This window comes from Miscanthus floridulus, chromosome 8 (assembly GCF_019320115.1).
Source record: "Miscanthus floridulus cultivar M001 chromosome 8, ASM1932011v1, whole genome shotgun sequence".
Classification (NCBI taxonomy): domain Eukaryota; kingdom Viridiplantae; phylum Streptophyta; class Magnoliopsida; order Poales; family Poaceae; genus Miscanthus; species Miscanthus floridulus.
In genome coordinates, this window is record NC_089587.1 from 194,265,578 (window position 1) to 194,291,151 (window position 25,574).

Consider the following 25,574-nt stretch of genomic DNA (forward strand, 5'->3'; position numbering starts at 1 on the left):
CCGGCGAGGAGACGACGGTTCCAGCCATGGGGGCACTAGATCTGGCTGCACACGGCACAGGGAGAGAAAGGAGGCGGGGGCAGGCTCGATGCTGGGCGCTCGCGACCTCTAGGGTTCATGTAGCACAAGACCGCACGCGGAGTAGAGGGAGGGGGTGGCGCTAGGGAGGCAGCCACTGGCAGGGCCCGGTCGCGTCGCAGAGGAGGGGGCGCTCGCACCCACGGCAGGGGGTGGCCACCCACCACGTCGGGTCTACGCCCCTGTCGCGCTAGGGCCATGCACGCCTAGGCGAACGCACCAGAGGCCGCTGCGCCACCGTCGTCGCTGTCGGGGGAGACAAGGAGAGGGAGAGGGAAGGGGAGGGAGAGGGAGGAAGGGAAGGTGGGGGCGAACGCGGTGGAGGCGACGCTCGTGGGATGAGAGGCGTTGGGGTCGGGAAGAATCGGGAAGGAGAACCATGTGGAAGTAAAAGCAGAAGCTAGAGTATATTTTTGGTTTTATGGATTCTGACGAGAAGCCGGAGAAGCCGAACAAAAGCAGAGAAGGAGCCGGAGAAGTTCACAAGAAGCGCGGGAAGCCGCTTCGGAAAGAACCCGCTCTAATCAATGACGGCCACACGATCAAAGATCTAACAGAGGAGATTAATTGGGGTGACATGGCCGCCGCTTCTCTTTGAGGAGCTGACGCAGAATTTAGAGGAGAATTATATTATATATACCATTGAGGAGACCTTTGATTTATTCTACATCAACTACTAGTTACCTAGTTAGCCTCTTCTCCTTCTTAATGTTTTAATATTATGTGTAGAGACCACGTTGTGACGATGGTATTTCACTCTTTCTAGACCCTAGCAACGAAGCCAGTCTTACCATTTCTAGACCAAGCGACAAAGCCAACATTTGATAAAAGCCAAGATCGTTAACTTTGCACAATGATTCAACACAAGTTATTACCACAAACAGCTCGGTATAACACCTAATTATACTTTTATGTGCGCGGCTACCCTAATTAACACATTATATGGTGGCTACCTATGCCCTAACATGCTCCTACGGTGGCTGAGTATGTCATCACAAAGTCACTATGCATGCATTTTATTTTATATACAACTAGGCAAACAATCACTAGCAGAGAAACAACCTTTCGTCGATGACCAAAAAGTATTTAGTCCTAGTTTAAAATTGCAACCGGAACTAAGGGGAGGCCTAGGTCCTTCGGTCTCGGTTTGTAATACAAATTGGGACTAATTCTACTCTTTAGTCCTGGTTGTAACGGTCACCAAGGCGTGTCAGTGTATGAGGCTTTCGTCCCGGTTTGAGACACATTTTTACTCAATAAACACCTTTCGTCCCGATTGCGTAGTCCCGGTTTCCAAAACCGGGACTAAAGGGGGTTGGGAACTGGAACTAAAGGTCATTTCTCCGGTATTGAATAGTAATATAGAAGCTATTTTCAACTAAACTAGTTTGAAGGTCTGTTTTGTTCAGTTGTGAGCTATGAAAAAAAGCTGTTGTGAGCTATGAAAAAAAAACTATTGTGAGTTATGTGTTTTAAAAAGGTTGTAAGTTGTTTGGTTAAAACAACTATGAAACCTATCCCTATCCTCTCTCTCTCTATCATTATCTCCTTTGAAACAACTATAAAATGTCTCTTTATTTCACTCATTTGGACAATCAGAAAGCCTAAGGTGCTATGAAAACTGTGCTACACGTAACCAACTATTTTTGAAAAATCTACTTCTGAAAAATCTACTTTAGGTTCTACTTATTTTGTTAGCTTTTTGCCTTTTAGGAGTAGACTAGGTAGCATGCCCGTGCGTTACTACGGGACAACTAAACTTTTGTACTAAAAACACACGGATCGCATGATAAGATAACAATACTGTAAAATTAAATACGGCCGTTAAAGTGACATTTAATTCAAAAGGCAAAGTTCATAAAATTAATACGGTTACGGAGAGCGCGACATCACAGGCTCACCAACTCTACTGTATAGACCTTTTCGTGCGTTGCAACGGGAACAACGAAAAATTTCACGTGATGTATGTTGCTTGGTATTATTCAAGGACTCCGTCAAGCCAAAATTAAAATATTTAGAGTTCATATCTCTGTGTTGCTAGACGTTTCCATTTTGCGTTGTTTTATCGAGAAAACTTCGAGTCTGTTTGGATGTCTTAAGAAAAATAAAAATATGGTGGAAAAATGAGAATGCGATCTAAACAGTTAGACTCTAGAATTAGATTGTAAAATCCAACTTCTACAACAAACCTCTACTATTTGACGATTTGCACTATGCTAAGGCAATAATCACTGTGAGAATAAGATCCAAACACTCATAATTTTATCTAGAATCCAGATTCACAATCTAGAGTCTAAAATATCGCTATGAGGATGAGATCCAAACATTCCCTTCATATCATCCAAATATGCAATCCATGTTACCAATCTAAACCTCGTAGTTTCTGATTGAGATCAGGCCTATTGCTGAGCTACTTATTCTCAAGTCTATTACCACCAAATAATAGCAATAAAACTTATGATTCATGAAAGAGGGTGATAAGTCCTAGCTTAATATAAAACAAGGCACAAACTGTGTTTAGCACATTGTGATTGCCAAAAAAAAAAGAAAAAGCACGCTTGTACCTCAATCAATCCTAAATGAACTCGTGCTAAGGCCACGATGATATTTAAACCACCAAAATATTATAATCACCACCAAGTTGAGTCTCCCCATTTGGAGGCAAAAAAATATTCAAGGGAGATGGCTGCAGTGACTAAATCGATGCTATATAATGACATCACATGAACCTACATTTAGGTGATAAACATGCTATTTGGCATATATGTGGTCGGACTCCAAACAATGTGCGTAATAACACAACATATTTAGGAACAATGGACACATGCCAAAAATCAGTATCACGGGTCAATCAAATGGCGGGAACTGAATTCATGGCTAATCCCAACAAAGAAATAGGTCACTTGCCTACAGGTAAGGACAAAGCATTGACACCTTTATAGAAGAAACCTAATCAGAAAAAAAAAAATCTGTTGCTAAGTTGACCATACCACTTTCATTTTTCGGATTACAGTGATAAGTCATGAAAATCACTCTATCAATAAAAATATATAGTTGTAACCAATCAACTATTTTCTGCTGCAATTCTAATGGCCTACATCCTGAATTATCATATAAGAATATAGTAAACTATCACAATTGTGACATACAAAATATAGTAACCAAAACCTCTTCTGATTACAGCACATAGCTGTTGCAACAATGAATGATGGCCAAAGTACAGAATCTGTACCAAATAATAGTGTCAATGTGCATTCATGTATATATGGTAAACGAAGACTCCCTCTATCTGACATTACCTGGAAGGGAATAATAGAAGGCATGGGAGACATGGTTTTTGTTCTGAGCTATATAGGCAGCTTGGCCCGTATACTGCAAAAGAAGCCATGGAAACACAACCACCGTGAAAGCAATCTGCACACAAAAATGTGATGTCATCAGCAGGCAAGCCAAGGCTGTGTTCGGATGGCATTTTTTGGCTGGCTGGTTAGCTACAGTTTTCAGTCGGAGCAGTGTTTTTCTCTCACAACATTCCAGCATGAACAGTAAAAATTTAAGTCCAGCGCAAAAGGATTTACTTCTGTACTCATGTGAGAAGAGTAGGTAAAAATGTACATTTGCCTCTAAAAGGTTCCTTGGTTATCATAAGAACATTTTCACAGCTAGTAACAAAGACAGGCAATAAACTACCTGAATAGCTTGTACAGGGAAATATGAAAGATCAGCAAACAATGCTTCTGTCCCTGAAACATGGCCCAATATTTCAGTCCTGGTAATTGCCATTAAACAAAGGACAATATTATTATAAAATTAGGAAAGATGTTCAAACCTGTAATGCTAAGAATAATTCCTCCTAAAGAAGCCCAGCTAGTCTTCCCTCGCTTAAAGTATCGATATACATAAATAGGATTAAAAGCCTTGAGAACAGATTGATCGTATTTGGAAATGTTTACGGCGCCCAGGATTCCAATGAGTATGAACCAAATAAATACTATTGGAGCAAAATGCCAACTGACTTTATCAGTACCAAAGTGCTGCATGCTGAATAATCCAATCAATATGACCACAGAGATGATGACAACCACATCTGATATGGGAAAAAATGAAAGAATTCAGTCATCCACATACTGATCTCAGTATAATGATCAATGATCATCTGTCTTTTAAAACAGCCACACTAAACAAAACTATTCAGTGTACTACATTACTGTCCAAACATTAGTTAATGGGCAAATGTATAGCCCCACCAACAAAAACTTCTCCTAGATAAGTCGCTGTGCAACCATGATAATTCTAAGATTGATCCAGTAACTAAATGCACATATATATATATATGACAAAAGCGAGCGAGCGCTAGCTGACAGCCGCCTCTCATCGGGTCTTGGCTCTTCGGTTTGGCCAATAGGCCATGTTCCACTCTATTGGAGCACGCACGAGCTAATTGTATAAGTCGAAGTACTATTCTGTCTCTTCAAAATGTAAGTCATTTTGGCTTTTCTAAATTAATAGCTTTTATTATGCATCTAGACATGGTGTATATCTAGGTGTCTAGCAAAAACTATGTAATTACAAAAACCAAAATGACTAAAAATTTAGAACAAATGGAGTACTCTTAATTTTATCCAATATTTATGTTTTATCATTGTTTTTTTCTTATAAAGAAGCCAATATACAATCATGCTAAATAATTAATGTTTATACTTTGGTTCGAGGAAAAAAATTAATGTTTATACTTACATGCATCTTAGTTGAATTCAATGGTTGAGTATGCATCCAGGGAGGCACTGCTTCAACCTCTAGCCACTCAGCAGGCCCGGCATCGGGTCTCTTTCTATGCTGATGACGCTGTTATTTTCTTGAGACCTGACAGTTTAGATCTTAACACAGTCCGCCACCTCCTTGACCTGTTTGGACATGCCTCGGGACTCAGAACCAATTTATCAAAAAGCTCAGTGTCTCCTATCAACTGTACTGATGAAGAGCTGGTTCTCACGGCTGAGGTTCTGTCCTGTTCTATCAAGGCATTCCCCTGTACCTACCTTGGTCTTCCACTCACAATTGGCAAACCGACCAAAGAAGTACTGCTGCCTTTAGTGGATAAGGTGGCTGATTATCTTCTAGGATGGAAAGCTTCCCTGCTAAACAAAGCCGGGCGATTGGTACTGGTAAAAGTGGTTTTAACCGCTGCTCCCATTTATCATATGATAGCCATGGATCTTCCAAAATGGGTTTTCAAGGCTATAGACAAAAAAAGAAGGGGCTTCTTGTGGAAAGGACAGGAACAGGCCAATGGCGGTAATTGCTTGGTAGCATGGGAAAAGGTGCAGAGGCCTCTAGAATATGGAGGACTTGGAATTATTAACCTGGAACTGCTTGGCTGCGCATTAAGGGCCCGCTGGCTTTGGGCACAAAAGACAGACCCTTCTAGGCCATGGGCTGATCTCCCAGTACAGATTTCCAGAAACACTCAGGCCCTTTTTAATGTTGCTGTGGATGCAATAGTTGGTAATGGGGAGAAAATCTTGTTCTGGACAGATCGCTGGCTGGATGGTCATACTTTGGATGAAATTGCTCCCAATCTGTTCAACACGGTCCCTAAAAGATTGACCAAAAGAAGGACTGTTGCTCAAGCGCTCCAAAATAATCGATGGGTGGGTGACATCAAGGGAGCGCGTACAGTTCAGGTCATGTATGAGTACCTTCAGATCTGGGATATTGTGGAGAATGTTGTCTTGCAGCAAGATACTCCAGATCAATACAAATGGAAGTTAAGTCAATCGGGGTCCTATAACAGTAAATCGGCATATGCTGCCTTCTTTGAGGGTTCTGTCAGAATTGGGCCTTGGAGGAGGATTTGGAAAAGCTGGGCTCCTCCGCGTTGCAAATTCTTCATTTGGTTAGTGTTTCACAACAAGTGTTGGACCGCTGATCGCCTGGCTAAGCGAGGTCTGCCTCATCCGGAGGCTTGCCCCCTTTGTGACCAAGCTCCGGAGACAATCCACCACTTACTGGTTGGCTGTGTGTTCTCCCGCCAGGTTTGGGTGCTGATCTTCCAATGCCTGGGTCTGATACACCTAGCTCCTGAATCTCCCGAGACCCGTTTCTTTGGATGGTGGAGGAAAACATTCTTGGCTGTACCAAAAGAGATGCGTAAGGGCCTTAATTCTCTGATAATCCTGGTCGCTTGGGAGATTTGGAAACACAGGAATGATTGTGTGTTTGAAAAGGTCAGGCCGAACACTCAGGAGGTTCTTAGGGCTATAAACACTGAGGGCCGCCTATGGTGCATGGCTGGGGCTTCCAAGCTCCAAGAGCTAGTGCTCTCTGTTTGGTCACCTCTTCCCGATCCTGGCGCAGCCTGAGTATAATGGCTGCTGATGTGTTGGTGTGTGTTTTGTCAGCCTGAGTATAATGGCTGCTGATGTGTTGGTGTGTGTTTTGTAACTGGGTAGGGGCTACCCAAACCCATTTTTTTCTTCTATCTTAATGAAATGACGCGCAGCTCTCCTACGTAGTTCGAGAAAAAAAAAGTTGAATATAATATGAATAGAACACTTGCAGAAAGCTCAAAAAAATGTTGTACAATAGGAAGATGTTACTGGAGAAGATGCAAGCTCATGGAGAACATACTGCAGATACATCATACATGTATACATTCAGACAGTGGGCAAGCAGGAAGAAAACAGTAATGGAACTCTCAACTCTGTAACATTAATCTTTATAAACAGCATGTGATAATTAGTTAATCGCAGAACATTACTTCTGCACAGTCATATTCTTGCAATCTCCAGTCAACCTTCTCCACATCTCTGCAGCTTACGCAAAATTGTGTCGACTTTTATTCCTGCAAGAATTATATTCACATTTCAGATTTATATTCAAAATTCAGATTAAATTATTATTTCAAACTTGATGAAACCAAGAAACAATAATATTTCAACCGAGGGAAAATATAAAGCTTAGTATCAATAGTGACACATCTGGCCTAATTTGGATTCGCTAATTGGTTAGTTATAATATCAAATTAGTTCTTATAGCAGTGCAGCGCACATTTGGTGAGTACTGAAGTAGCCTTGATACAGGCTCAACAGCCTCAGGTGGCATGCACTTACCAAAAAGCTAGACAGAAAAACAAACGCAGGTGAGCTGGTCAACTGAATACAGCTGAAATGAAAAATACCATAGAGATTAGAGATACCTAACATTGTGCCATGGAAGGGCTGCTATCTGAGGGAGCCTGAAGTCAGAATATTTTGTATTCATGAATCTGATCTCTTTTCTTGTTGGAGTACCCAAACTCTTGGATAAAAGAGAAAAGGAGAAACATTCATTGTACAAAGTATTTGCTGACATAATTCGTTAGCAGATGCAAACCTTTATTATTTGCACCAGCTGACCAAGACCGCTTCCATAGGGAAACAAAGGCTGCAATTGGAGGGACCCAGTGGACATCAACAAAACTGTCAACGGATTAAAAGTATCTCAATTAATAGTGAGCTAATCAAATCCTAATGTCCATGAAATCTAAAAATGCAATTTTGTAGTTTATATAGTAATATTTGACCCTAAAAAAAGACAAAGATTTTACAACCGTAAAACAAAATTATTTCCCTCTCAGAAAATGGTTGGCATAATAATCAGTTCGAAGCCTGAAGGAAAGGTGAAGCTAGGATTCAGATGCTATACCTGATCAATTAGAAGGTCAGCCAATACACAACCAACAGAGCAGATATCAATCACAGCAGTAATACTCTGTAGCTCCAAATATTAGTTCAGGCCCCCTATAATACTGCGAGCAAATGTACGATATGTTAGACTCGCCATGGAATTGAAATGGATATTTCACTTTATTAAACCCATGAACATATTTAGCAGGAATAAACTAAAAGAGAGAAGTGTACCAATTTGCTAGTAGTCCCAAAATCGCAAATCTTAACCTGATGTGTATGAGAATTGACTAGGAAGGCTAATCAAGATGTAATAAGAAATTTGTTCAGCGGTTACCGTAAAACTGAAAAAAAAATACCTAATAGATTTAAGCAGACACGTTTTTGGCAAGACGATATGAAAATGCCACAGACCTTTTTTAACATTAAGAGCAACTATAATCGTATATCGAATTTACAAAAAAAAACATGAGCCATATCGTATATCAAAAAAAAGTGAGCAACTATAATCGTATATCAAATTGAAGATAATCAAAGAAAAAAAGAAAAAGCACAAAGGTGTCAGGAAGACCGCTTCCATGAGGACTGAGAGCATTGGAAGAGGCAGGTCCGGTAAGGAGAGGTAAGGAGAAAGGGGGAGCAGGAGAGGAAGCGAACCTGCGAGCCGACGAAACGACGATCAGCGGTTCTGCGCGGAGCATCTGCACCAGTTCATGCTGGGGAAGGGGGGACACCAACCTACATATATTAAATGCATGTAAGAGCCATGCTTGTATGTCCTTAGAAAAACATGGCAACCTAAGCTTTACAGACATTGCAATTTGAACATTCCAAGATTTAGGCCCGCTGACCTTAAAATCAGTTAAAATGCATCGAGGCATATGGTTTCTTCTTCTTTCTTCTCTGTGACATGGTCCTCCTGAACCAGGCTAAATAACAATTGCAGAAGTAGCTAGTAATTGTAATTGTAAGTAGAAGTGAAATTCTGTAAGCAGATATGATGATCACTAAACAACAAAATTATAATCCTGAAAATATTCAGGGAATGACCATTATTTCATATACCTGACTACTTGGCTGTGGGCAGACCGTGCTTTAGTTTCTGTTTCTTATGATCGTTGCATGCCAACACTCGACGATTGGTGCATGGATTCAGACGGTGTATCCCCCAAACAAGGTTGGTCCCTGAGATATAACAAAAAAAAGAAAGAAAGATGTTGGCAGTACTGACAGAGATAACACTGCAGATATCCAAATGCCTAATAATGGCCTATAGTTGCAGTAGTGGCACAAGCAAGTACTTTGTAGTAACTCATTATCTTAGAACTTGAGTACTCACTAATTTGCAGGGTAAAAAATTTGACAACAACCATGTTAGCATTTTGTGCCCTTTTCATTTTTTTCCTACTAAAGACTGACATTGAATAAATTATGTAATCTTGATTGTTTTGTATTGGTCAATCTAAGATTTCTGAGCTGTATCAAGTTATTCGCATGAAGATAAGCCATGTCACCCAATCCAACATTACAGAAGTAAACAGGGTAATTCATAAAACGAAATTGGAGCAAGTTCAAGCAACCGAGGCTTTCAGTAGTTAAAAAATTTGAGAGAAACTCTATAGTCGTCATCAAATTCGTGTAGCATGTAAATAAAAGAAAAACAAAATAACATCGCAAGATCTAGCAAGAGAGAGGTATCCACATTATGCATTAGGAACTGCAGCAGGAGTCCTGCCCCATGGTCAGGTTTATTAGAATTAGACCATACGACCATAGTGGAAGCATTCGTTTTTATAGCCTTAACGATACAATAAAAAATCCATAAAACAGTTCTCGTGGGCTTAGAGAAGAGATATGTGACAACATTTATATGAGTGATCTAATGGCCGGTGCTGCATGCCAGCCGGCACTGGTGCATGAAACTTATCAGTACAGTAACACACTAATAATTACTCAAGTGTTGCTTGTATGTGTAGAACTCCAAGAAAAAAAAGCAGACATGATTAGAGAATGTCACAAGCATTCTAATTCACTGTATTTGAGTAATTAGTAGTCAGTGAGTTCACTTCAACTATGTATTTCACATTTGCTTACAACTCAAAATTCAGACCTGAGCAAGAAGACTGTATGCTATAGAAATTCTACTTATGCACCAAATGGCTCCAAAAAATTAAATTGCAAATTCAGGTGATTGTACTTAGGCAAGTTCAACAGTTTCATTCAAAACGAAATTACAGAAACAAAGGGTTCATGAAGAATGGTTGTTGCTGTCATACATGTGCAGCACTAATTTGTTTGTTCTCTCTAGATCATTAAAGAAAACCCATCCGAGGATGAGATTCTGGACTAACAAAAATGTTCAGAACATGGTAAATTCTTAAAATGTTTTTGTTTTTCAAGGAAGCTTAAGGCAACTTCCTCACACTTCTAAAGTGAAACTAATCAGAGTTAGACATGAATGATTTTTCAATTCCTATGGTCCTGAGATTCAATCAGCCATCAGTTTCCAATGTCAGAGTTTGTTAAATAAGAAACTGCATAGTTGGAAATCAAACTCTTGCCATATAAATTCTTTGCAAGTAGCGAACCCCCCTATTATGAAAAATAAAATTGGTTTCAAAACTAAAGTATTAGGTAACTACACTTAGTAAAAATGTCTGGATCAAAAATGGTATGCACATCAAGAAACATCAGGAAACAAAGAAAATGGAGTCCATCAGTGTAGATAGAGATAAAACTGGCATGACATTAAAAATAGAGCATCATTCTTTCTGGAAACTCATTGGTTTCAGTTAAACAGGAATCTCCTGGAAGGAGGACATGGACATATGCACTAACAAATCAGTATCGTAAATCACACAAGGAAAAAATGGCATAAAAAGGTCACTGGCCTTCCTGCTCTTTCAATGAATGGACACAATCCATTACGAGAAGATGACAAATCAATGCACAGTAATATATCAAGATTGTACATGTAACCATTTTTACTAACCTAGAGGTATTATTTTGAACAAACCAGCAGATTTTAATTCAGGTAATAGAAAATAAAATATTAAAGGAAATAAAATCAGCAAAAGCTTTAGAATCTACTGTTCTCAATTGCCATAGAAATTATTGTGAGGATCTGCCGCTCCCCAAAAATGCGAGGGAGAGAGGATCTGGGGGAGGAGCCATGGGACGAAGGAGGAGAAGAAGATGGTGAGTCACCGTCAAATCCAGTCGCCGAGCCTCACCGCCGCTGCCGCCGCAGCACAAGCACCTAGGGTTTCGTCGAGCAAAGGAGCACAAGCTCCCCAGCGGAAGGAGGCGTTGAGGCGGTCGCATGGAGGATGGGGGAGAGGGAGGGGGCCGCCGAGCCCCTCCCGCTGCGGCGCATCACCCGCAGGGGCGCCATCGCCTGGCACCTGTCGCCGCCTCGCGCCTGCCGTAGCATCAGGAGGGAAGGGGAGAGAGAGGAAGGGGAGGGAGAAACGAAGGTGAGAGGCAGGCGAGGGAGGGCGGAGGAGGAGGAGGAGGAGGAGGGCAGCCACCGTCGCCGCCGCACCCGCCCGTCGCCCCTGCTCTCGTCGGGGTGGAGAGGGAGAGACCGATGGGGGGGAGAGAGAGAGGAGGGACCGTAGTATATACATCATGTTTGCCTACGCGCGGTATCACAAGGGAGGTGCAGACCGACGAAGCGATTGTCGCATGGATGGAAGGGAAGAGCGACCCCAAAAAAAGTTGCACGAAAAAATAATCTTACTTTTGTTCTTTTTAGTTGTAGGAGAAACATTTTTCGGAAGCTGAACCAAAACATAGCCTGAGTGCATTTCTAGCTTTGTGCCCTTGATATCGAATATGGCAACTACACTCATGCAAAGTCTTGGTTTCTCTATAATTCTTAATTACAAAATCATTATTATTGACCACTGATACTTCAATGTCGTTTCAAATAAACTAGTTTAGTGCTTTTCAATATATATATATATATATATATATATATATATATATATATATATATATATATATATATATATATATATATATATATATATAAGACAGCTTAAGTTTTTAAGTTGGATTATTTTATTAAAAATGCCTTTTTCATTTCTTTTGACTATAATAGTTAAAACTTCACATAGGCCCCGTTTGGCTTACCCCATATCCGGTTTGTTTGGCTTCTTTTTTTCAATCAGAACAGTGTTTTTCTCTCACAATATTTCAGTCAGAACAGTGTTTTTTAACCAATTTTAGCCAAGATTCAGCAAGCCGAACGAGGCCATAATCTATAATGATACATTGGCAGTACTACATTCATCATAGAATTTACTTTTATAATGCAATATATATATTTATATCCATCAGCATATTTTCATTTATAGTATTATTCAAATGCCATATTAAAACCATGCCAATATACAAGTTGACATTTCAGGTCAAAAGAAGTACGGTAATTGTTAGTATACGACTCTGGCTCCTCCTCGCATGCGTACTGTAACACGAAGTACAGTAGGAACTATTTCTCTCTCGTCCCCGTATAACTAGGGAGCCGGTACACTTCGTTTTTTTTCCACACCTGTGACTGCTCCATGGTCCACTGTAGCAAGTGCCGCAGCTGAAGAAATATGGATGGCAACTGGTACAAATTATCCGTGTGCCCGCGGATAAAAACCCGTTAGGGTGAGAATACGAGTACGATTTTGTACCCACGGGCACCGGTGCGGGTTTGATTTTGTGTCTGCGGGTAAAAAATTTGCGGGCATGAAAATATCTTACCCGTGCCCGCAAACCCGCGAACCCGCCTGACATGTAGGCCTGCTGCATAAGTATATAAAGGATTTTCTAGGGTTCCCCTTATCCTCCCCCGCACAGCCGCAATCCCGGAGCCTCCCACACGCCTGGCCGCAGTGGCGCAGCCTCCCTCGGCTTCCGCTCGACCACTCCCAGCCTCCCATGCCACGCGCCCAGGCGGCCGCCGCCAGTTCCCCTCCGGCCGCCGCTCGCCCTCTGCCATCCCTTCCCACCGGCCACCACCTCCTAGACGCCACTTTTTCCGCCCGCCCTCGCTCCCCTCGCCGCCACTGCTCTGCCCGGCACCTGCCCAGTCGCCCACCTCCCTGCCGCCACCCGGTCCATCGCCCGCCGCCCACTCCGGCACCCGCTGCCAGCAAGGCCGCTCTGCCTGGCGCCTGTATTCCCATAGCCGCCCCAGGTCAGTCACTGTCCTCTCACTTTTTCTTCATTCTCTATTCAGTAGAATGATAGATCCATAAACTACACTTTTGCCTTGCCATTGATTAATGCTAGATCCGGTGATATGTCATGTCTAGTTTGTGATTTTGTGATTGTCTAGAATGAATGAACGATTTTGTGACTGGATGAATGATTTGGTGATTTTGTTAAGTGGTTGCAGTGTTCAGTAGATAGAATGAATGAATTATTTTGTGATATGGTGATAGGCAGTGTTCTGTCTAGATTGAATGAATGATTTTGTGATTGTCAGTAGCTATTTTTGTGATTGTCAGTAGCTTTTTGGATGGTTCAATTCTGGTGATATGTAGTTAACTTGTGCCATGTTGTTGGACTACATATTGCATTGGTGATGGAGACTCCTGGGAGCAGTGACCAACCTGAGCAGGTCTCGTAGGCTTCCATCCCTGTGATGAAGCTCTCCCTGGTAATCAGGTTATCGCCATTGACGGGTGTGCCCATGGGTACACTGTGCCCGTGGGTGACGGGTGCGGGTTCAATTTCGTGCCCGTGATGGGTCGCGGGCGCAGGTACGGGCACAGGGTTTGCCTCGCGGGTGCGGGTTTGTAGACCCTCTACCCGCGGGTAATGTGCCCGTTGCCATCCATATGAAGAAAGCCGCTCTAAATAAATAATAAATAAATAGGACAAAAATATGGAAGAATAGATCATGTTTGGATCCATCCAACTAACTAGTATTCCGTAGTTGTGTTAGCTAAGGGCATGCTTGGTTTATATCTAAAATTGAAAATTTGTTATGCCAAAGATTTGGTAAGCCAAAAGTTGAGCAAAATTATTGCCATAGATTTGGCAAGGTAAATATGATAATTTGGCAAGTTTTTGGTAGCAACCCAAATATTGGTCAAAATCATAGCTTGTCAAATCATTGGCATGGCAAATTAGCGAACCAATTAGGCACTAAAAAACATTAACTAATAGCTAATTATTAGTTAAATAGTAGAGGATCCAAGTATAACCTCATCTAGAGTAATTTTTAGCAGCTAAAGCTGCATGGATCCAACAGACCCTTAGCGTTAACATCATAACTTTAGGGGCATTTTCTCCTCTTAACACGCTTGTACCGAATGAACCATTACCACCGGCACCAGCGTATTTAATGCATATAAATGACCACACGAACCGAGGAAAATATAAGCATGTGCTGCCTTCTTCCAAGGTCCAGTTTAGTTTGCAAAAAATTTTACAAAATTTTTCACATTCTCCGTCACATCGAATCTTTGGACGCATGCATGAAGCATTAAATATAAATAAAAAATAAAACTAATTACACAGTTTAGACGAATCTTTTAAGCCTAATTAGATTATGATTGGACACTATTTGTCAAATAACAACGAAAATGCTACAGTGTCCATTTTACCAAAAATTTTAGAACTAAACTGGGCCCAATTCCAAGCCCATGGGTCATCTGGGACATCTGGACACCCATGAGCTGATCGACTTCCTGGCGCCCATCTGGTGATCTCCCACTACCTCTCGTCCTCTCCACACAGGGGCGCCACAGCAGACAGCACAAGCAGCGCCTAAATCCCACCACTTCGTAGCTAGCTTGTGCTTGCAGTTGCAGAGCTGCTCCTGGTGGAGTCGGAGAAGCTAGCAGCCATGAGGCACGCTCCATCGCCGGCCATGCTCCTGTTGCTGCTGCTTCTGGGGATCGAGCTGGCCACTGTCACCTACATCAGCTGCAGAGCTCTGAAGCCCGATGCGGCGACCGCGGCGCGGAGGCACGGCGGCGGCGCCGTGCTGTGGACGACGGTGCGCGCACCGCCGCGGACGGCGCCCGATGTGGGCGGCAACGTGGGCGCGAGGGCGGCGGTACAGGGTGAGTCCAAGAGGCTGGTTCCCCAGGGCCCCAATCCACTGCACAATTAACTAGCCCCAGCCAGCTTTCAGGCACTGCAACAACCGTAAGTACGTGCTCTGTCGTGCTGACAACGACTGCAATTCGTGTTTTCCTTACGTTTTCTTGCGAACGAGCACAAGCAACATACATTTCGCCATTTCGTTGTTGTAACTAGTTAGCGCTGAGCAAAAATATAGGAGAGAATTTCATGTGAGTCATTAAAAAAGATCGCAATCCTTGAAAAAATTCGACGGTCTTCAGCATCACTGCTCTAACTTTTTTTTTATCCTCCATGCCAATACCGTCAGATTGGACCCTAACGGTGTCAAACTGCAGGCGTGAAAAGTCAAAAATACCCTTAAGTCTAAATATGACATTATTTTTTTAGCATCTTAATGACTTCAAATGAAAAAACTCAAAACTAGAAAGTTGTAGATCTCGTCGAGATCTATAATTTTCATATAAAAATTATCTTCTTTTAATACCACAAAAAATATATGATTTTTGTAAAATATATTAATCATATCAAATCATATCTTCATTTAATCATATCTTTTTTGCGGTATTAAAAGATATGATTTGATATGATTAATATATCTTAGAAACATCATATATTTTTTACGGTATTAAAAGAAGATAATTTTTATATGAAAATTATAGATCTCGATGAGATTTACAACTTTCTAGTTTTGAGTTTTTCCATTTAAAGTCGTTAAGATGCTTAAAAATTAATGTTATATTTAGACTTAAGGGTATTTTTGACTTTTTACACCTGAAGTTTGACACCGTTAGGGCCCAATCTGACGGCGGTGGCATGGAGGGCAAAAAAAAAGTTGAAGCAGTGACGCTGAAGATCGCTAAACTTTTCCAGTAGCTCTAGGGGATTACGATCTTTTTTAATAACTCACAGAGAATTCCTCCAAAATATAGAGGTCATAATAACACAAGATTGTTGTATTAATGCCATATACTCCCTCCATCTCAAATTATAAGTTATTCCAGCTTTTTTAAGTCAAAGCATCCTAAGTTCGACTAAATCTATATAATAAAACAATAATTTTTATGATATTAACTAAGTGTTATTAGATTCTTTATTAATTATATTTTTATAGTATACCATATAAAACTTTTTAATTTTCTCTATGATTTTAATTAAATTTGAGATGCTTTGATTCTAAGTTAGAATTACTTATAATTTATAATGCAGGGAGCAATATCGAGTAGCACAAAGGTTGTGAAGTCATACCCAATGGGCCAATCCATGCTTCGTTGCCTCTTTGAAAGTCCTCGTAATACTTAGGGCCTCTTTAGTGTGGTACTAGTTCTAAAAAACTGTGGTACAAGAAACTTTGGTTGGTTTTATAAGCAACCGTGTGAAAATCGTAGTTTATATATGTATAGATAGAGAGAGATTTTAAGTGCTGTTTCTTGAACTCTAAAAAGATTATGGGTATACCATGGCTTTTAGTAAAAGCTAAAAGGTTTGTTTCATCCAATTAAACAAGCGACAACTAATAATGTTGTGAGAGAAATTGGCTTGCTGAATCTTGGCTGAAATTGGCTGAAAAACACTATTCTGACTGAAATGTTGTGAGAGATAAATACTGTTCCGACTAAAAAAACCGAACAAACCGGATATAGGATAAGCTGAACGGGGCTTCAAAAATACCTTGCATCTGCTTTGCCTATTTTTAATATGACACTCATAAAGCCTGGTTTTGTTTAGAAAAATGCCCTCTGCGTGTTTTTCTTAATTCGACTCAAACTCTCAAAGTTTGAGCAGAGACCGGTTTCTTTCTTCTCGTTGTGGCGGTGGTGGATGTGGTGATTTCTGACTTCTGAGGGCCCTTGTGACACTCACGTGGTCTCGCGTGTTGAGATCAGAGAAGCACAGGGACATGGGGACCTGGCCAGGTCCAGGCTTAAGTTCTGGTGAGTTGTCTCATCTCACCAGCTGCAGCTTCCCAACGCCCACTGCTCTAGACTGGTGTCGCCCGTGCGCACTGTCTTTGAGGCAGTGACCTTCTGTTACGTCTTGTCATTAAATAAGGAAACAAATTTGAAATTACTAGTTCCTGCTGGAACGGAGGAATTTCATTCAAGAATGTACTTATTCATGCAAAATTCCTCCTTTCGGGACAAAAAAAGCCTAAAGCAAAGAAAGATGGTCTTTCAGTGTCCGAAATGACAGTAACAACACCAATTCGTTCAATTGCTTGAAGCCGGAAGGGACAGCATTACTGAATTCAGTATGTATATATGTAGAAAAATTGCCAGCGCGGCTATATATATGAAGATCACAACTCCTACAAGAAGGTGGTTGCACATTTTGCACCAGAAGCCTTCTGCTGTTCTGCAGCAGTGCAGCTTCAATAACCTTACGGAGAATGAAAGAAGGCAAGACAAGTACGATCTATCAGTTTCTTAGCAGGAAGTTCGAAATACCAAATCGACTGAATTCTGCATTAGCATGAAGTATTCAACGGCTGAAGACTCCAAGCGCATGAATTGTCGCTGTGCTCTGGTGTTCTAGGTCTAAGATGATTGCTTCCATCCACCAAAGTCCTCTGGGAGACCCCGCTGGTGAGTATCCTACATAAAGAATAACCATTAGCATTAGCTTACTAAAAAGCAGCAGAGTTTTTTTCTCGGGAAAACTGAGTATCATGTATTAAGTAGAGGAAAAGAAATTGCAAATACAACCACCCCCACAACATAAAAACAAACACACCCAAACGCACACAGCGGAGCAGCATAGTTTTTCTTGCAGCCTATCGTGGCAAACAGGTTCCATGTGAGCAATTCTTGACCAATAAAGAGCAATAGTTTTTTACTTAACGAAAAACAGAACTTAGGGAAACAAAAAAAAATCATGTTTGGGACTTTAGGTGAATCCTACTTTTCTGCGTTGCATATCCAGTGAAAATCTTCAGGCAAATGGTCCAGTAGCTAGCTTTAAAGGTGCAGTACAGCCAACTGTATCTCAAAACAGATGTATAATTACTTGTACTCAACACCACCACTGCATTTCCGGCATGGCATCACATGACTAGACAGTAGACACCATACGGACGCTGAGGTTATTATGTTCAGTTATGGAGTAGACCTAAATGTTAGGGAACTCATCACAGCCTGTATTGATTCAACAACAGGGATGCCAGAATGCTATACTCGTCGAAAGAAATGCTTGCCTTGGTCGTTTGCATTTCGCAGTCTATGCAATCTTTTTCTTTCTTCATGTAATTAGCACCAATTAGTAGAAATTTGGATAACAGAAGATGTATTATATTCAACAAAAAAAAAATGAAGTTCTATACTCTAGCAACTGAGCTAGTTAATATTACAAACACTATTTATCCTGAGTTATGCAAAGGATTAAACCAGAAAGAACCACATAGATACGAAGTGGAGAATGTTGTATGCAGTATGCAACTATGCATCCTCTGACACATATACGTATACACAAATCACTACACAAGTGTCCTCATGTAGAACCACCACCAATGCTTTTTATAAAAGTAAAGACAAAGATATTTTCACCGTGATGTACAAGCAGGTGGTAGATTAAAATGCTAATGGATTATGAAACAATACAATTTACTGTACCTAACTGCTAAATTCATAATTTCAATGTTCATATCTTGCTTCATTCTTGGTAGAAGTAGGTACCAACCAATGCTTCTATATGCATGGCAGCATGGGCATATATTGAGGAAAAAAAGGAAAGTACTTATATGTTTATGGTCAATTTTCAAATATTGGAGACTGTATTAACTTCCAAAATGGCAATCAAAAGAGAATGGATGTGGACGGTACACATAACAAAAGGCATTGAAATTAAAATTAGATTAAATAATTTCAACATTCATATCTAAATATAAGCATAGAGGCAGATTTCTAGAATCTACCTCAGGAGTGAATGTGAGACCAACTTTGATTTCCCCACAGTATTTTTCACCTTTCACAACATTATAGAGTGTTGGTGGAATGCTCCTTTCAGTATACACTGCTTCCAATGGAATCCTGTGAAAACCAATTCATCAGGGCTCTTTAAAATTTAAATCACCAAATAGCACTACAGTTTGCTGAGTTACATTAATCTAAGGGCACAAGTAAGAATGGCAACTTCAGGACAGCTGCTTGCTGTCTTCCAAAAATGAAAATAGAATTGCAGACACGAATTACAGTGTGTACTTACGTTGCTTCACCAACAAAGTCATCTGCTGTGCCTGTATCACTGTCCATAAGCTTGATCAACAAGTCTGTGGTCCGGTCAGACACGGTGAAGATAAAGTTTTCATTCCACTCAGGGCTACTTCCTTTTCCTGCATGCATGATCATGTTAGTGTAGCTAGCAGAATTGAAGCAACATAATTTAGTATCAGACAGTACCTTAAAGGTCTTATATTAGTACTTGAATGTCAGAAAGATAGCATGCTCCTTTTACATTTTAGGGCCACTGCAAAAAGAATTGAACCCCCTATCTTTTTTTACTAAAATATGCTGACATGCATTTGAATTATGAACCATTTGCCTTAATTAGGAATTAAAACCAGGTCCATAGTCACAAAGTTCCCGGGCCGACGGGGTTGAGGAACGTGGTATCCTACTTACTAGAGTTTTTTTACACTGTGGAGTCGAAAATGACCCGCATACTCGGCCGAGGGTCGATGGCTTTGACCCGTTTTATGTGAGTATGACCAGGATACAAGGTTAAACACAATGTAAAAGGGTAATTTTTACCTTACAATTACTTCCTAATTGTTAGCAATATTTACTGCCCTCCTAGTATTGTTTATCTGAGTGATGAGTTATCTTATGTATATGAACTAATTCCTTTTAAAAAGGCAAATCGCTTCCTGAAACTTTGTTACAATATCATTTGACTTGCATCACAATACAGCTTTTTATATGACGTGTATTATTCTTTAAGCATACTATGGACTACCTGATTACAGTATTCCACAAAACATATTGTATGAGAGAATGCAATGTTTCAGTGGACTTCTGAATTCTAATATCCAGATTGAGGTCAAATCATTTTTTCCTAATGCAAAAGATCCAAATGTTTGGAAAAAAGTTATACTCAGAACAGAGAGATAAAATAACTATTGTGAGGAAAAATCAAATAGATATCCACCAGTTGCAATACTGCTCTTCTGCTCCTGTGAACGGCACTTGAGAATTGCATATGGATCCATGTTACCTGCGGGTTCATTCCAAGGAAATACTCATCACAAGGAATCTCACCAGTATTGGAGAATTTTTTTTTGGGAAAATACAACTGACAAAGCAACTGAACAAGTAATGTGGCTAATTTGAGCACGTATTGCTAACTTCGGTTTTACAAATCCACAATTGACGACCCTGAAATCTACAAGCATATGTGAAATCCACAATGTCCCGAGGGCTTCCTATGCTAACAAGAACAAGTGCGAACAGTTCACGTAAGCAATTGAACGCCAAACAAAATAGCTCATAAAATCATTTTTTCTAACACTTCCCACTGAAGGACGAAGAACTGACAAGTATAACATGATTAGTTAAATTAATCTAGATTAGCAACGAAATAATAGTATTAATCCATTGACCAATCAATGTTAACTGAGCAATTGACCAATTGCTACTATCCCAGAAGCCCCGATCCCCATGGAAACAATGGACCACGATAAATCACATGGAGAATGGACAAAGAGCAGGAAAAAGGACTATGTTGAAGATTTAGCCGATGCGTACAGAGGTAATCGGTGTTCTCGAGGCCCTTGGCCCCAACGAGCAGCACCTCCAGCGTCCCGTGCACCATGTCCTCCTCCCCTCTCCTCGCTCTCCCTCACAAGCGCCCTGCGCCTTGCCTGTGGCGTGAACGAACGGAGACGCGCGCAGACAGGTGGATCCGATTTTCTGGCTGCCCTTTATACGCGTCTGGCTACCTTCCTCGCATGGAGGCGGAGGCGGAGGCGGAGCGGCATGGCATGGATGGCCATTAGCTTCGCCCGCCACCGCCAGTTCCGCGCGTCAGGGGTGGTGGAATGGAAGTGGAACCGTGGAGGCACCACGCCACCTCCTGCCTGCGGCCGGCAACTGGCTGACCCTGATACACACCGATGTGGGCTGGGATAACTGGGCTCATTCTTCGCGTTGGCGGGCTTTCTGTTCACCTCGGATTCGGGACGACACCGGCCCACCAAAACTATGGCTTGAGATTTTGTGCGAATTTCCTTCTGATCATCTGGTCTGATGGCGACGGGCGAGTCACGACTCGCGCGTCCACATCGGCAGCACACGGCGGCGCCACACGTCCCCCGCCGCGGGGCCCCGGGCCGATCTGTACTTATCTGTCCGCCCCACCCCGCCTCATTCGCAATCGCAACGCGACTCGCTCCTCCAGACCTCCACGGCTCCACTCCAACTCCCTCCCAACCACCACCTTCCCTTTCCGCACCGCCCCCGGTTTCCCCACGCCTCCTCCCTCCCACCCGCTCACTCCCGTCCCCATCCATCCACCGCGATGGCCTCCCGCCTCGCCGTCTCCGTCTCCGTCGTCGCGCCCGCGTCGTCGCCTTCCCCGGCCGCCACCGTCGCCCCGCCGCGCCTCGCGCTCCGCCGAGGCCTCCCGCCGCCGACGTGCCGCGCGCTCCGCACCGCCCTCCCCCCGCGATCCCGTGGCGCGGCCGTCGTGTGCCAGGCCCAGGGCGGCCAGGACACCGCCATCCAAGGTATATCTTCTATGCCCGCGTAGGTTCATCTCCTGCTGCTAGGCTCCGATTCGCGTTTCGATCTGACATGGAATGGCGCTCGGCTGCTGATCTGGGTTACTAGATTTTGGAGATGCGAATAGGCCGCTGAGATGATTGGGTTTTCTGATCTTCCGTGTCGTTCAGAGTGTATCGGTGGAGTTAGGATTTTCGCAACTGTTACCCCCTCATAACTCAGGGACTTGTTTGTTTTTGGAGACGAATAGGAAGTAGGAATAGCAGGGCACGGCAGTTCTAAAGATGACGTAGTGAAGCAAGCAGCAGTTAATGAGCGAAGGCATGACTGCTTATTTGTGTATGTGTGTATTCCTTCATGTATTTGTATAGATAGATAGATATCCATGTTGCATCACATGCATCTTGTTGCACAGTGCAGACCTGTGTGACTGTGTGCAGTGCACCAATAGTCCAATGCATGTATGCGACTATATGCGCATCAAACTTAAAAGGAGATGTACACAAAGGTATAATACGTAGCTCATTGTGTAGCATTTTCTGACTGCGTTGGCGCGAAAGCTAGTTTCGAATTTGAATCTATTAACATTTAACGTCACATGGAATCGTTTTGTCGTGATCTGCTAGGAAAGATTTAAATTGAACATTGCAATTTCTGACAGCTGGCTTATACTGACAAATGATGCCAATAATATGAGAATGTATGCCGTTTAAAGTTCGGCAGAATACATGCTGTACTGCATTCTGCATCCGATATCTTATCTAATTATGCTTTAGTCGTAGGTATACTTATTGAAACATGATATTGTTCTGAATCTATCTTTATTGAGTCTCATTACATTCAATGTATGTAACTAACTGCCATACTGGAATAGTGAGATGTAGCAACAAAAACATTCTCCTATTTCAAAATTAGGATACTAGTTACTGTTATTGTTAGGGTTCTGACTGGCAGAATGTTGATTCTGCATTATTCTGTGGTAGTTTTAGATGGATTTATGCCTTTTCATATATGAGAAGTGACTGCAATAGAGCTGCCAGACATTCATTAAGAAGGTAAAAGTGCTAGATTAAGTGTAAGGGTAAGTAGATTTGTATGGAGTTTGTGGTTGCTGTAATAAGTTAGGACCTCTATTTGCTTTCTCATAAAGATTGTATATGGTACCATAGTTCTTCTCAACCCAAGTGGAGCCTGAAATTGCCTTGTGTGAGAATGGGCCGTATGGAGTCATGAGCACTTTCATTTGTCACAACAGTCATTTACTCCTTATATTTTCCTACCTTGTTGTGGATACCAATATGAGACTCTGTTTGGAATTGCGCACAGTTCCTAATTTCAAGTTTAATGTATATTCGGATGAATTTACTCAGGCTTGTGCTATTGAATGCGTACCATAGCCATGCTTATTTGCTTTGTCTGGAAAGAGATTATCCCATATGCCTGACAGAAGACACAATAAATTTGCATAATAAGACCTATTTGTGTGAGCTTTGAAAAAAAAGGCTTATGAATTGCTTATTGGGTTGAATAGTAAGTTCCTTATCTGCTACGTTTAGTCACTGCCTAATGTTTCTTTATCCAATTGCATCTTAAGCAGTCTCCAATGCAATTTTCATGTATGAAATTATGTGGTTAAGCTAGAATATTAACGATTGTATATCTTTTAGCCCCTGGAGATTAGTTGTTGTTCATGCCTTTTGTGTTCGCTATTTAACATTTTCTTTGTAATGACATGCTTGATATCCATGTCTGGAAATGTGGATGCATTAGTAGGAACTGTATCTCAACTTTCAAAACCTTAAATTGCAGATATTCAAGTCATTGCTCCGCACGCGCGCACGCGCCTGAATCATGCTTGTTAAAGTGATACATTTCTCCTGAATCATGCTTGTAGAATGGTTACACATCAACTTTAATTTAGACCCATTGGCCTTATTAGCCTCATGTAATAGTTTTTGTTTTGTCCTGTTTTATAGTGATTGATGTACAAGTTCTTTTTTAAAAAAAAAAAAGAAGTTGATGTGCCAACTTATATATGTTCTAAACCTCATTCTTTTCCAGTTCCTGATGTGAGCAAATCCACATGGCAATCACTTGTGGTGGAGAGCGAGCTTCCTGTCCTCATTCAGTTCTGGGCCTCATGGTGCGGACCGTGTAAGATGATAGACCCCATCGTTGGCAAGCTCTCAAAGGAGTACGAAGGAAAGCTGAAATGTTACAAGCTAAACACTGACGAGAACCCCGATATCGCGACCCAATTGGGCATCCGGAGCATCCCCACCATGATGATATTCAAGAACGGTGAGAAGAAGGACGCGGTGATTGGAGCCGTGCCAGAGAGCACCCTGGTCACCTGCATCGACAAGTATGTTGGTGGGAGGTGAAATCTCAATCTGCTTGGATTTCCATATGTAGATGGATGGGTATGTGTATACCGTTCTTATTGAACTGCTGTTGAGTAGTTGTATGTAGATAATAATATGATTCTCACTCCAATAAATGTGACTTAAGGATGGCAAGTCATCTGGATGAAAGTTTGCTTCTGGCCTAGCTTTAGGTCCCATGTTTCATTCATTCAGTTGTGTTCCTGTGTGTAGATGATCTGCTAAGTCGTATGGAGCTAATGGTCCTTATCTGAATCTCCATCTGATTATTCTCGATTGATGAGTTCATGGATCAGGAGCTGTGGCCAAAAGTAATGTGTAATGTTGTATTGGTGATAGTATGTGTAGCTGTGTATTGTCGGTGGTATTGGGGGTTACTTAAAGGACGTGGTTGGGACCATTTAAAATCGGACATGTGGTCGTTCCAGTAAGAATTAAAAGAATCTGTGGTCGTCCCAATGAGAATAAAAAAAATCCCGCTAAATATCTTGCGTTATCGACGATTCTTTCTACCGCCTAAGACACGTGATTGTGAGATTGAACGAGCTCTCGCATTTTCCATGCCGTGGGTGGAGATCGCGTTCGCGATACCGCACCGCGCGGTGGCCATGTTGTTTGGTTTCGGTCGGACTTATTCAACCGTTAATAGTGTTTTTCTCTTATAATAAACCAATATTAGCCAGCTTAAATCAGCCTAGAAATCAACCAGCGAACACACCGAATGAGAAATTTATTCTCTCTCCTTTTTTTCTCCACACTCATTTGCCTCTCACCCTTCCTTATGGCGCCGTTCGCTTCGCTGAAAAAACAAGTCGAAACATCGTTCCCGGTTAATTTATTGGGAGAGAAAAACACTGTTACAGCTAAAAAAAAACTAAAAAGTACATATTATAATATGTCTTGTTTTTTTTTCCTGCTCACTCATTTATCTCACCCCCTTCCTTCGGTCGCTCGCATCTTTCTCTGTCCACTACCGTTGTCTCTCTCTGCATCTTCCATCGTTGCCGCATCTCCCTCGCTCCTCTCTACAGACCGATGCGAGCTTTAGGGTGCGTTTAGATCCCAAAAAAATTTTGGATTTTGGCTCACTGTAGCATTTCGTTTGTATTTGGTAATTAGTGTCTAATGGTTCAAAAGTTTCGTCTCGCGATTTCTCGACCAATTGTGTAATTAGTTTTTTTTTATCTACATTTAGTACTCCATGCATGTGCCGCAAGATTCGATGTGACAGTTACTATGCAAAATTTTTTGGCAACTGAACGGGGCCACCTCCGTGCCTCTTCAAGTCTTCAGTGAGCAAACAAGAGAGTGCCTGCAACCAGAGAGCAACCGCCACAACAAGCAGGACGGTAGCTGCAGACTCAGTACAGTACCACAAATTAACAAAGACCAATAAGCGACAAGTAGAGCCCGCGCTGGAGAGCGACCCAAGCAACGACTACGTGCTTGTTTAGGGCGCGTTTAGTTCCGAAAATTTTTGGCTTTTGGCTACTGTAGCACTTTCGTTGTTATTTGGCAAAAATTATTCAATTATGGACTATTTAGGCTTAAAAGATTCGTCTCGCGATTTCTCGATGAACTGTGCAATTAGTATTTTTTTCGTCTACATTTAATACTCCATGCATGTGCCGCAAGATTCGATG

General features: G+C 41.7%; 3 protein-coding genes and 1 long non-coding RNA gene across 5 annotated transcripts; 1 reads left to right on the plus strand and 3 right to left on the minus strand.

Annotated features, from left to right (window-relative positions):
• Positions 1 to 3,008: 3,008 nt before the first annotated feature.
• Positions 3,009 to 7,918, minus strand: LOC136474414 (potassium transporter 18-like). The gene is made up of 8 exons (XM_066471991.1): positions 7,765 to 7,918; positions 7,453 to 7,538; positions 7,277 to 7,377; positions 6,839 to 6,922; positions 3,908 to 4,165; positions 3,769 to 3,821; positions 3,378 to 3,492; positions 3,009 to 3,304 (listed from the first exon to the last, which is right to left on the minus strand). The coding sequence occupies exons 5-8, from the start codon at positions 4,116 to 4,118 to the stop codon at positions 3,165 to 3,167; spliced, it is 519 nt and encodes a 172-aa protein (XP_066328088.1). The 5' UTR covers positions 4,119 to 4,165; positions 6,839 to 6,922; positions 7,277 to 7,377; positions 7,453 to 7,538; positions 7,765 to 7,918; the 3' UTR covers positions 3,009 to 3,164.
• Positions 7,919 to 8,212: 294 nt separating this feature from the next.
• Positions 8,213 to 11,246, minus strand: LOC136474415 (uncharacterized). 2 transcript variants are annotated; one of them, XR_010762923.1, is made up of 4 exons: positions 10,953 to 11,246; positions 8,811 to 8,930; positions 8,597 to 8,674; positions 8,213 to 8,483 (listed from the first exon to the last, which is right to left on the minus strand). It is a non-coding gene; the product is annotated as an uncharacterized lncRNA (long non-coding RNA). The 2 variants fall into 2 exon arrangements; XR_010762922.1 differs by lacking the exon at positions 10,953 to 11,246 and having other exon boundaries at positions 8,811 to 10,007.
• Positions 11,247 to 17,094: 5,848 nt separating this feature from the next.
• On the minus strand, positions 17,095 to 20,870 carry LOC136474416 (elicitor-responsive protein 3-like). The gene is made up of 5 exons (XM_066471992.1): positions 20,573 to 20,870; positions 19,977 to 20,042; positions 19,035 to 19,161; positions 18,745 to 18,859; positions 17,095 to 17,428 (listed from the first exon to the last, which is right to left on the minus strand). Exons 1-5 carry the CDS (start codon positions 20,637 to 20,639, stop codon positions 17,372 to 17,374), a joined length of 432 nt encoding a protein of 143 aa, XP_066328089.1. The 5' UTR covers positions 20,640 to 20,870; the 3' UTR covers positions 17,095 to 17,371.
• Positions 20,871 to 21,217: 347 nt separating this feature from the next.
• LOC136474417 (thioredoxin M1, chloroplastic-like) lies at positions 21,218 to 24,081 on the plus strand. Its single transcript, XM_066471993.1, has 2 exons — positions 21,218 to 21,552; positions 23,609 to 24,081. The coding sequence occupies exons 1-2, from the start codon at positions 21,345 to 21,347 to the stop codon at positions 23,929 to 23,931; spliced, it is 531 nt and encodes a 176-aa protein (XP_066328090.1). The 5' UTR covers positions 21,218 to 21,344; the 3' UTR covers positions 23,932 to 24,081.
• The last annotated feature ends 1,493 nt before the right edge of the window (positions 24,082 to 25,574 follow it).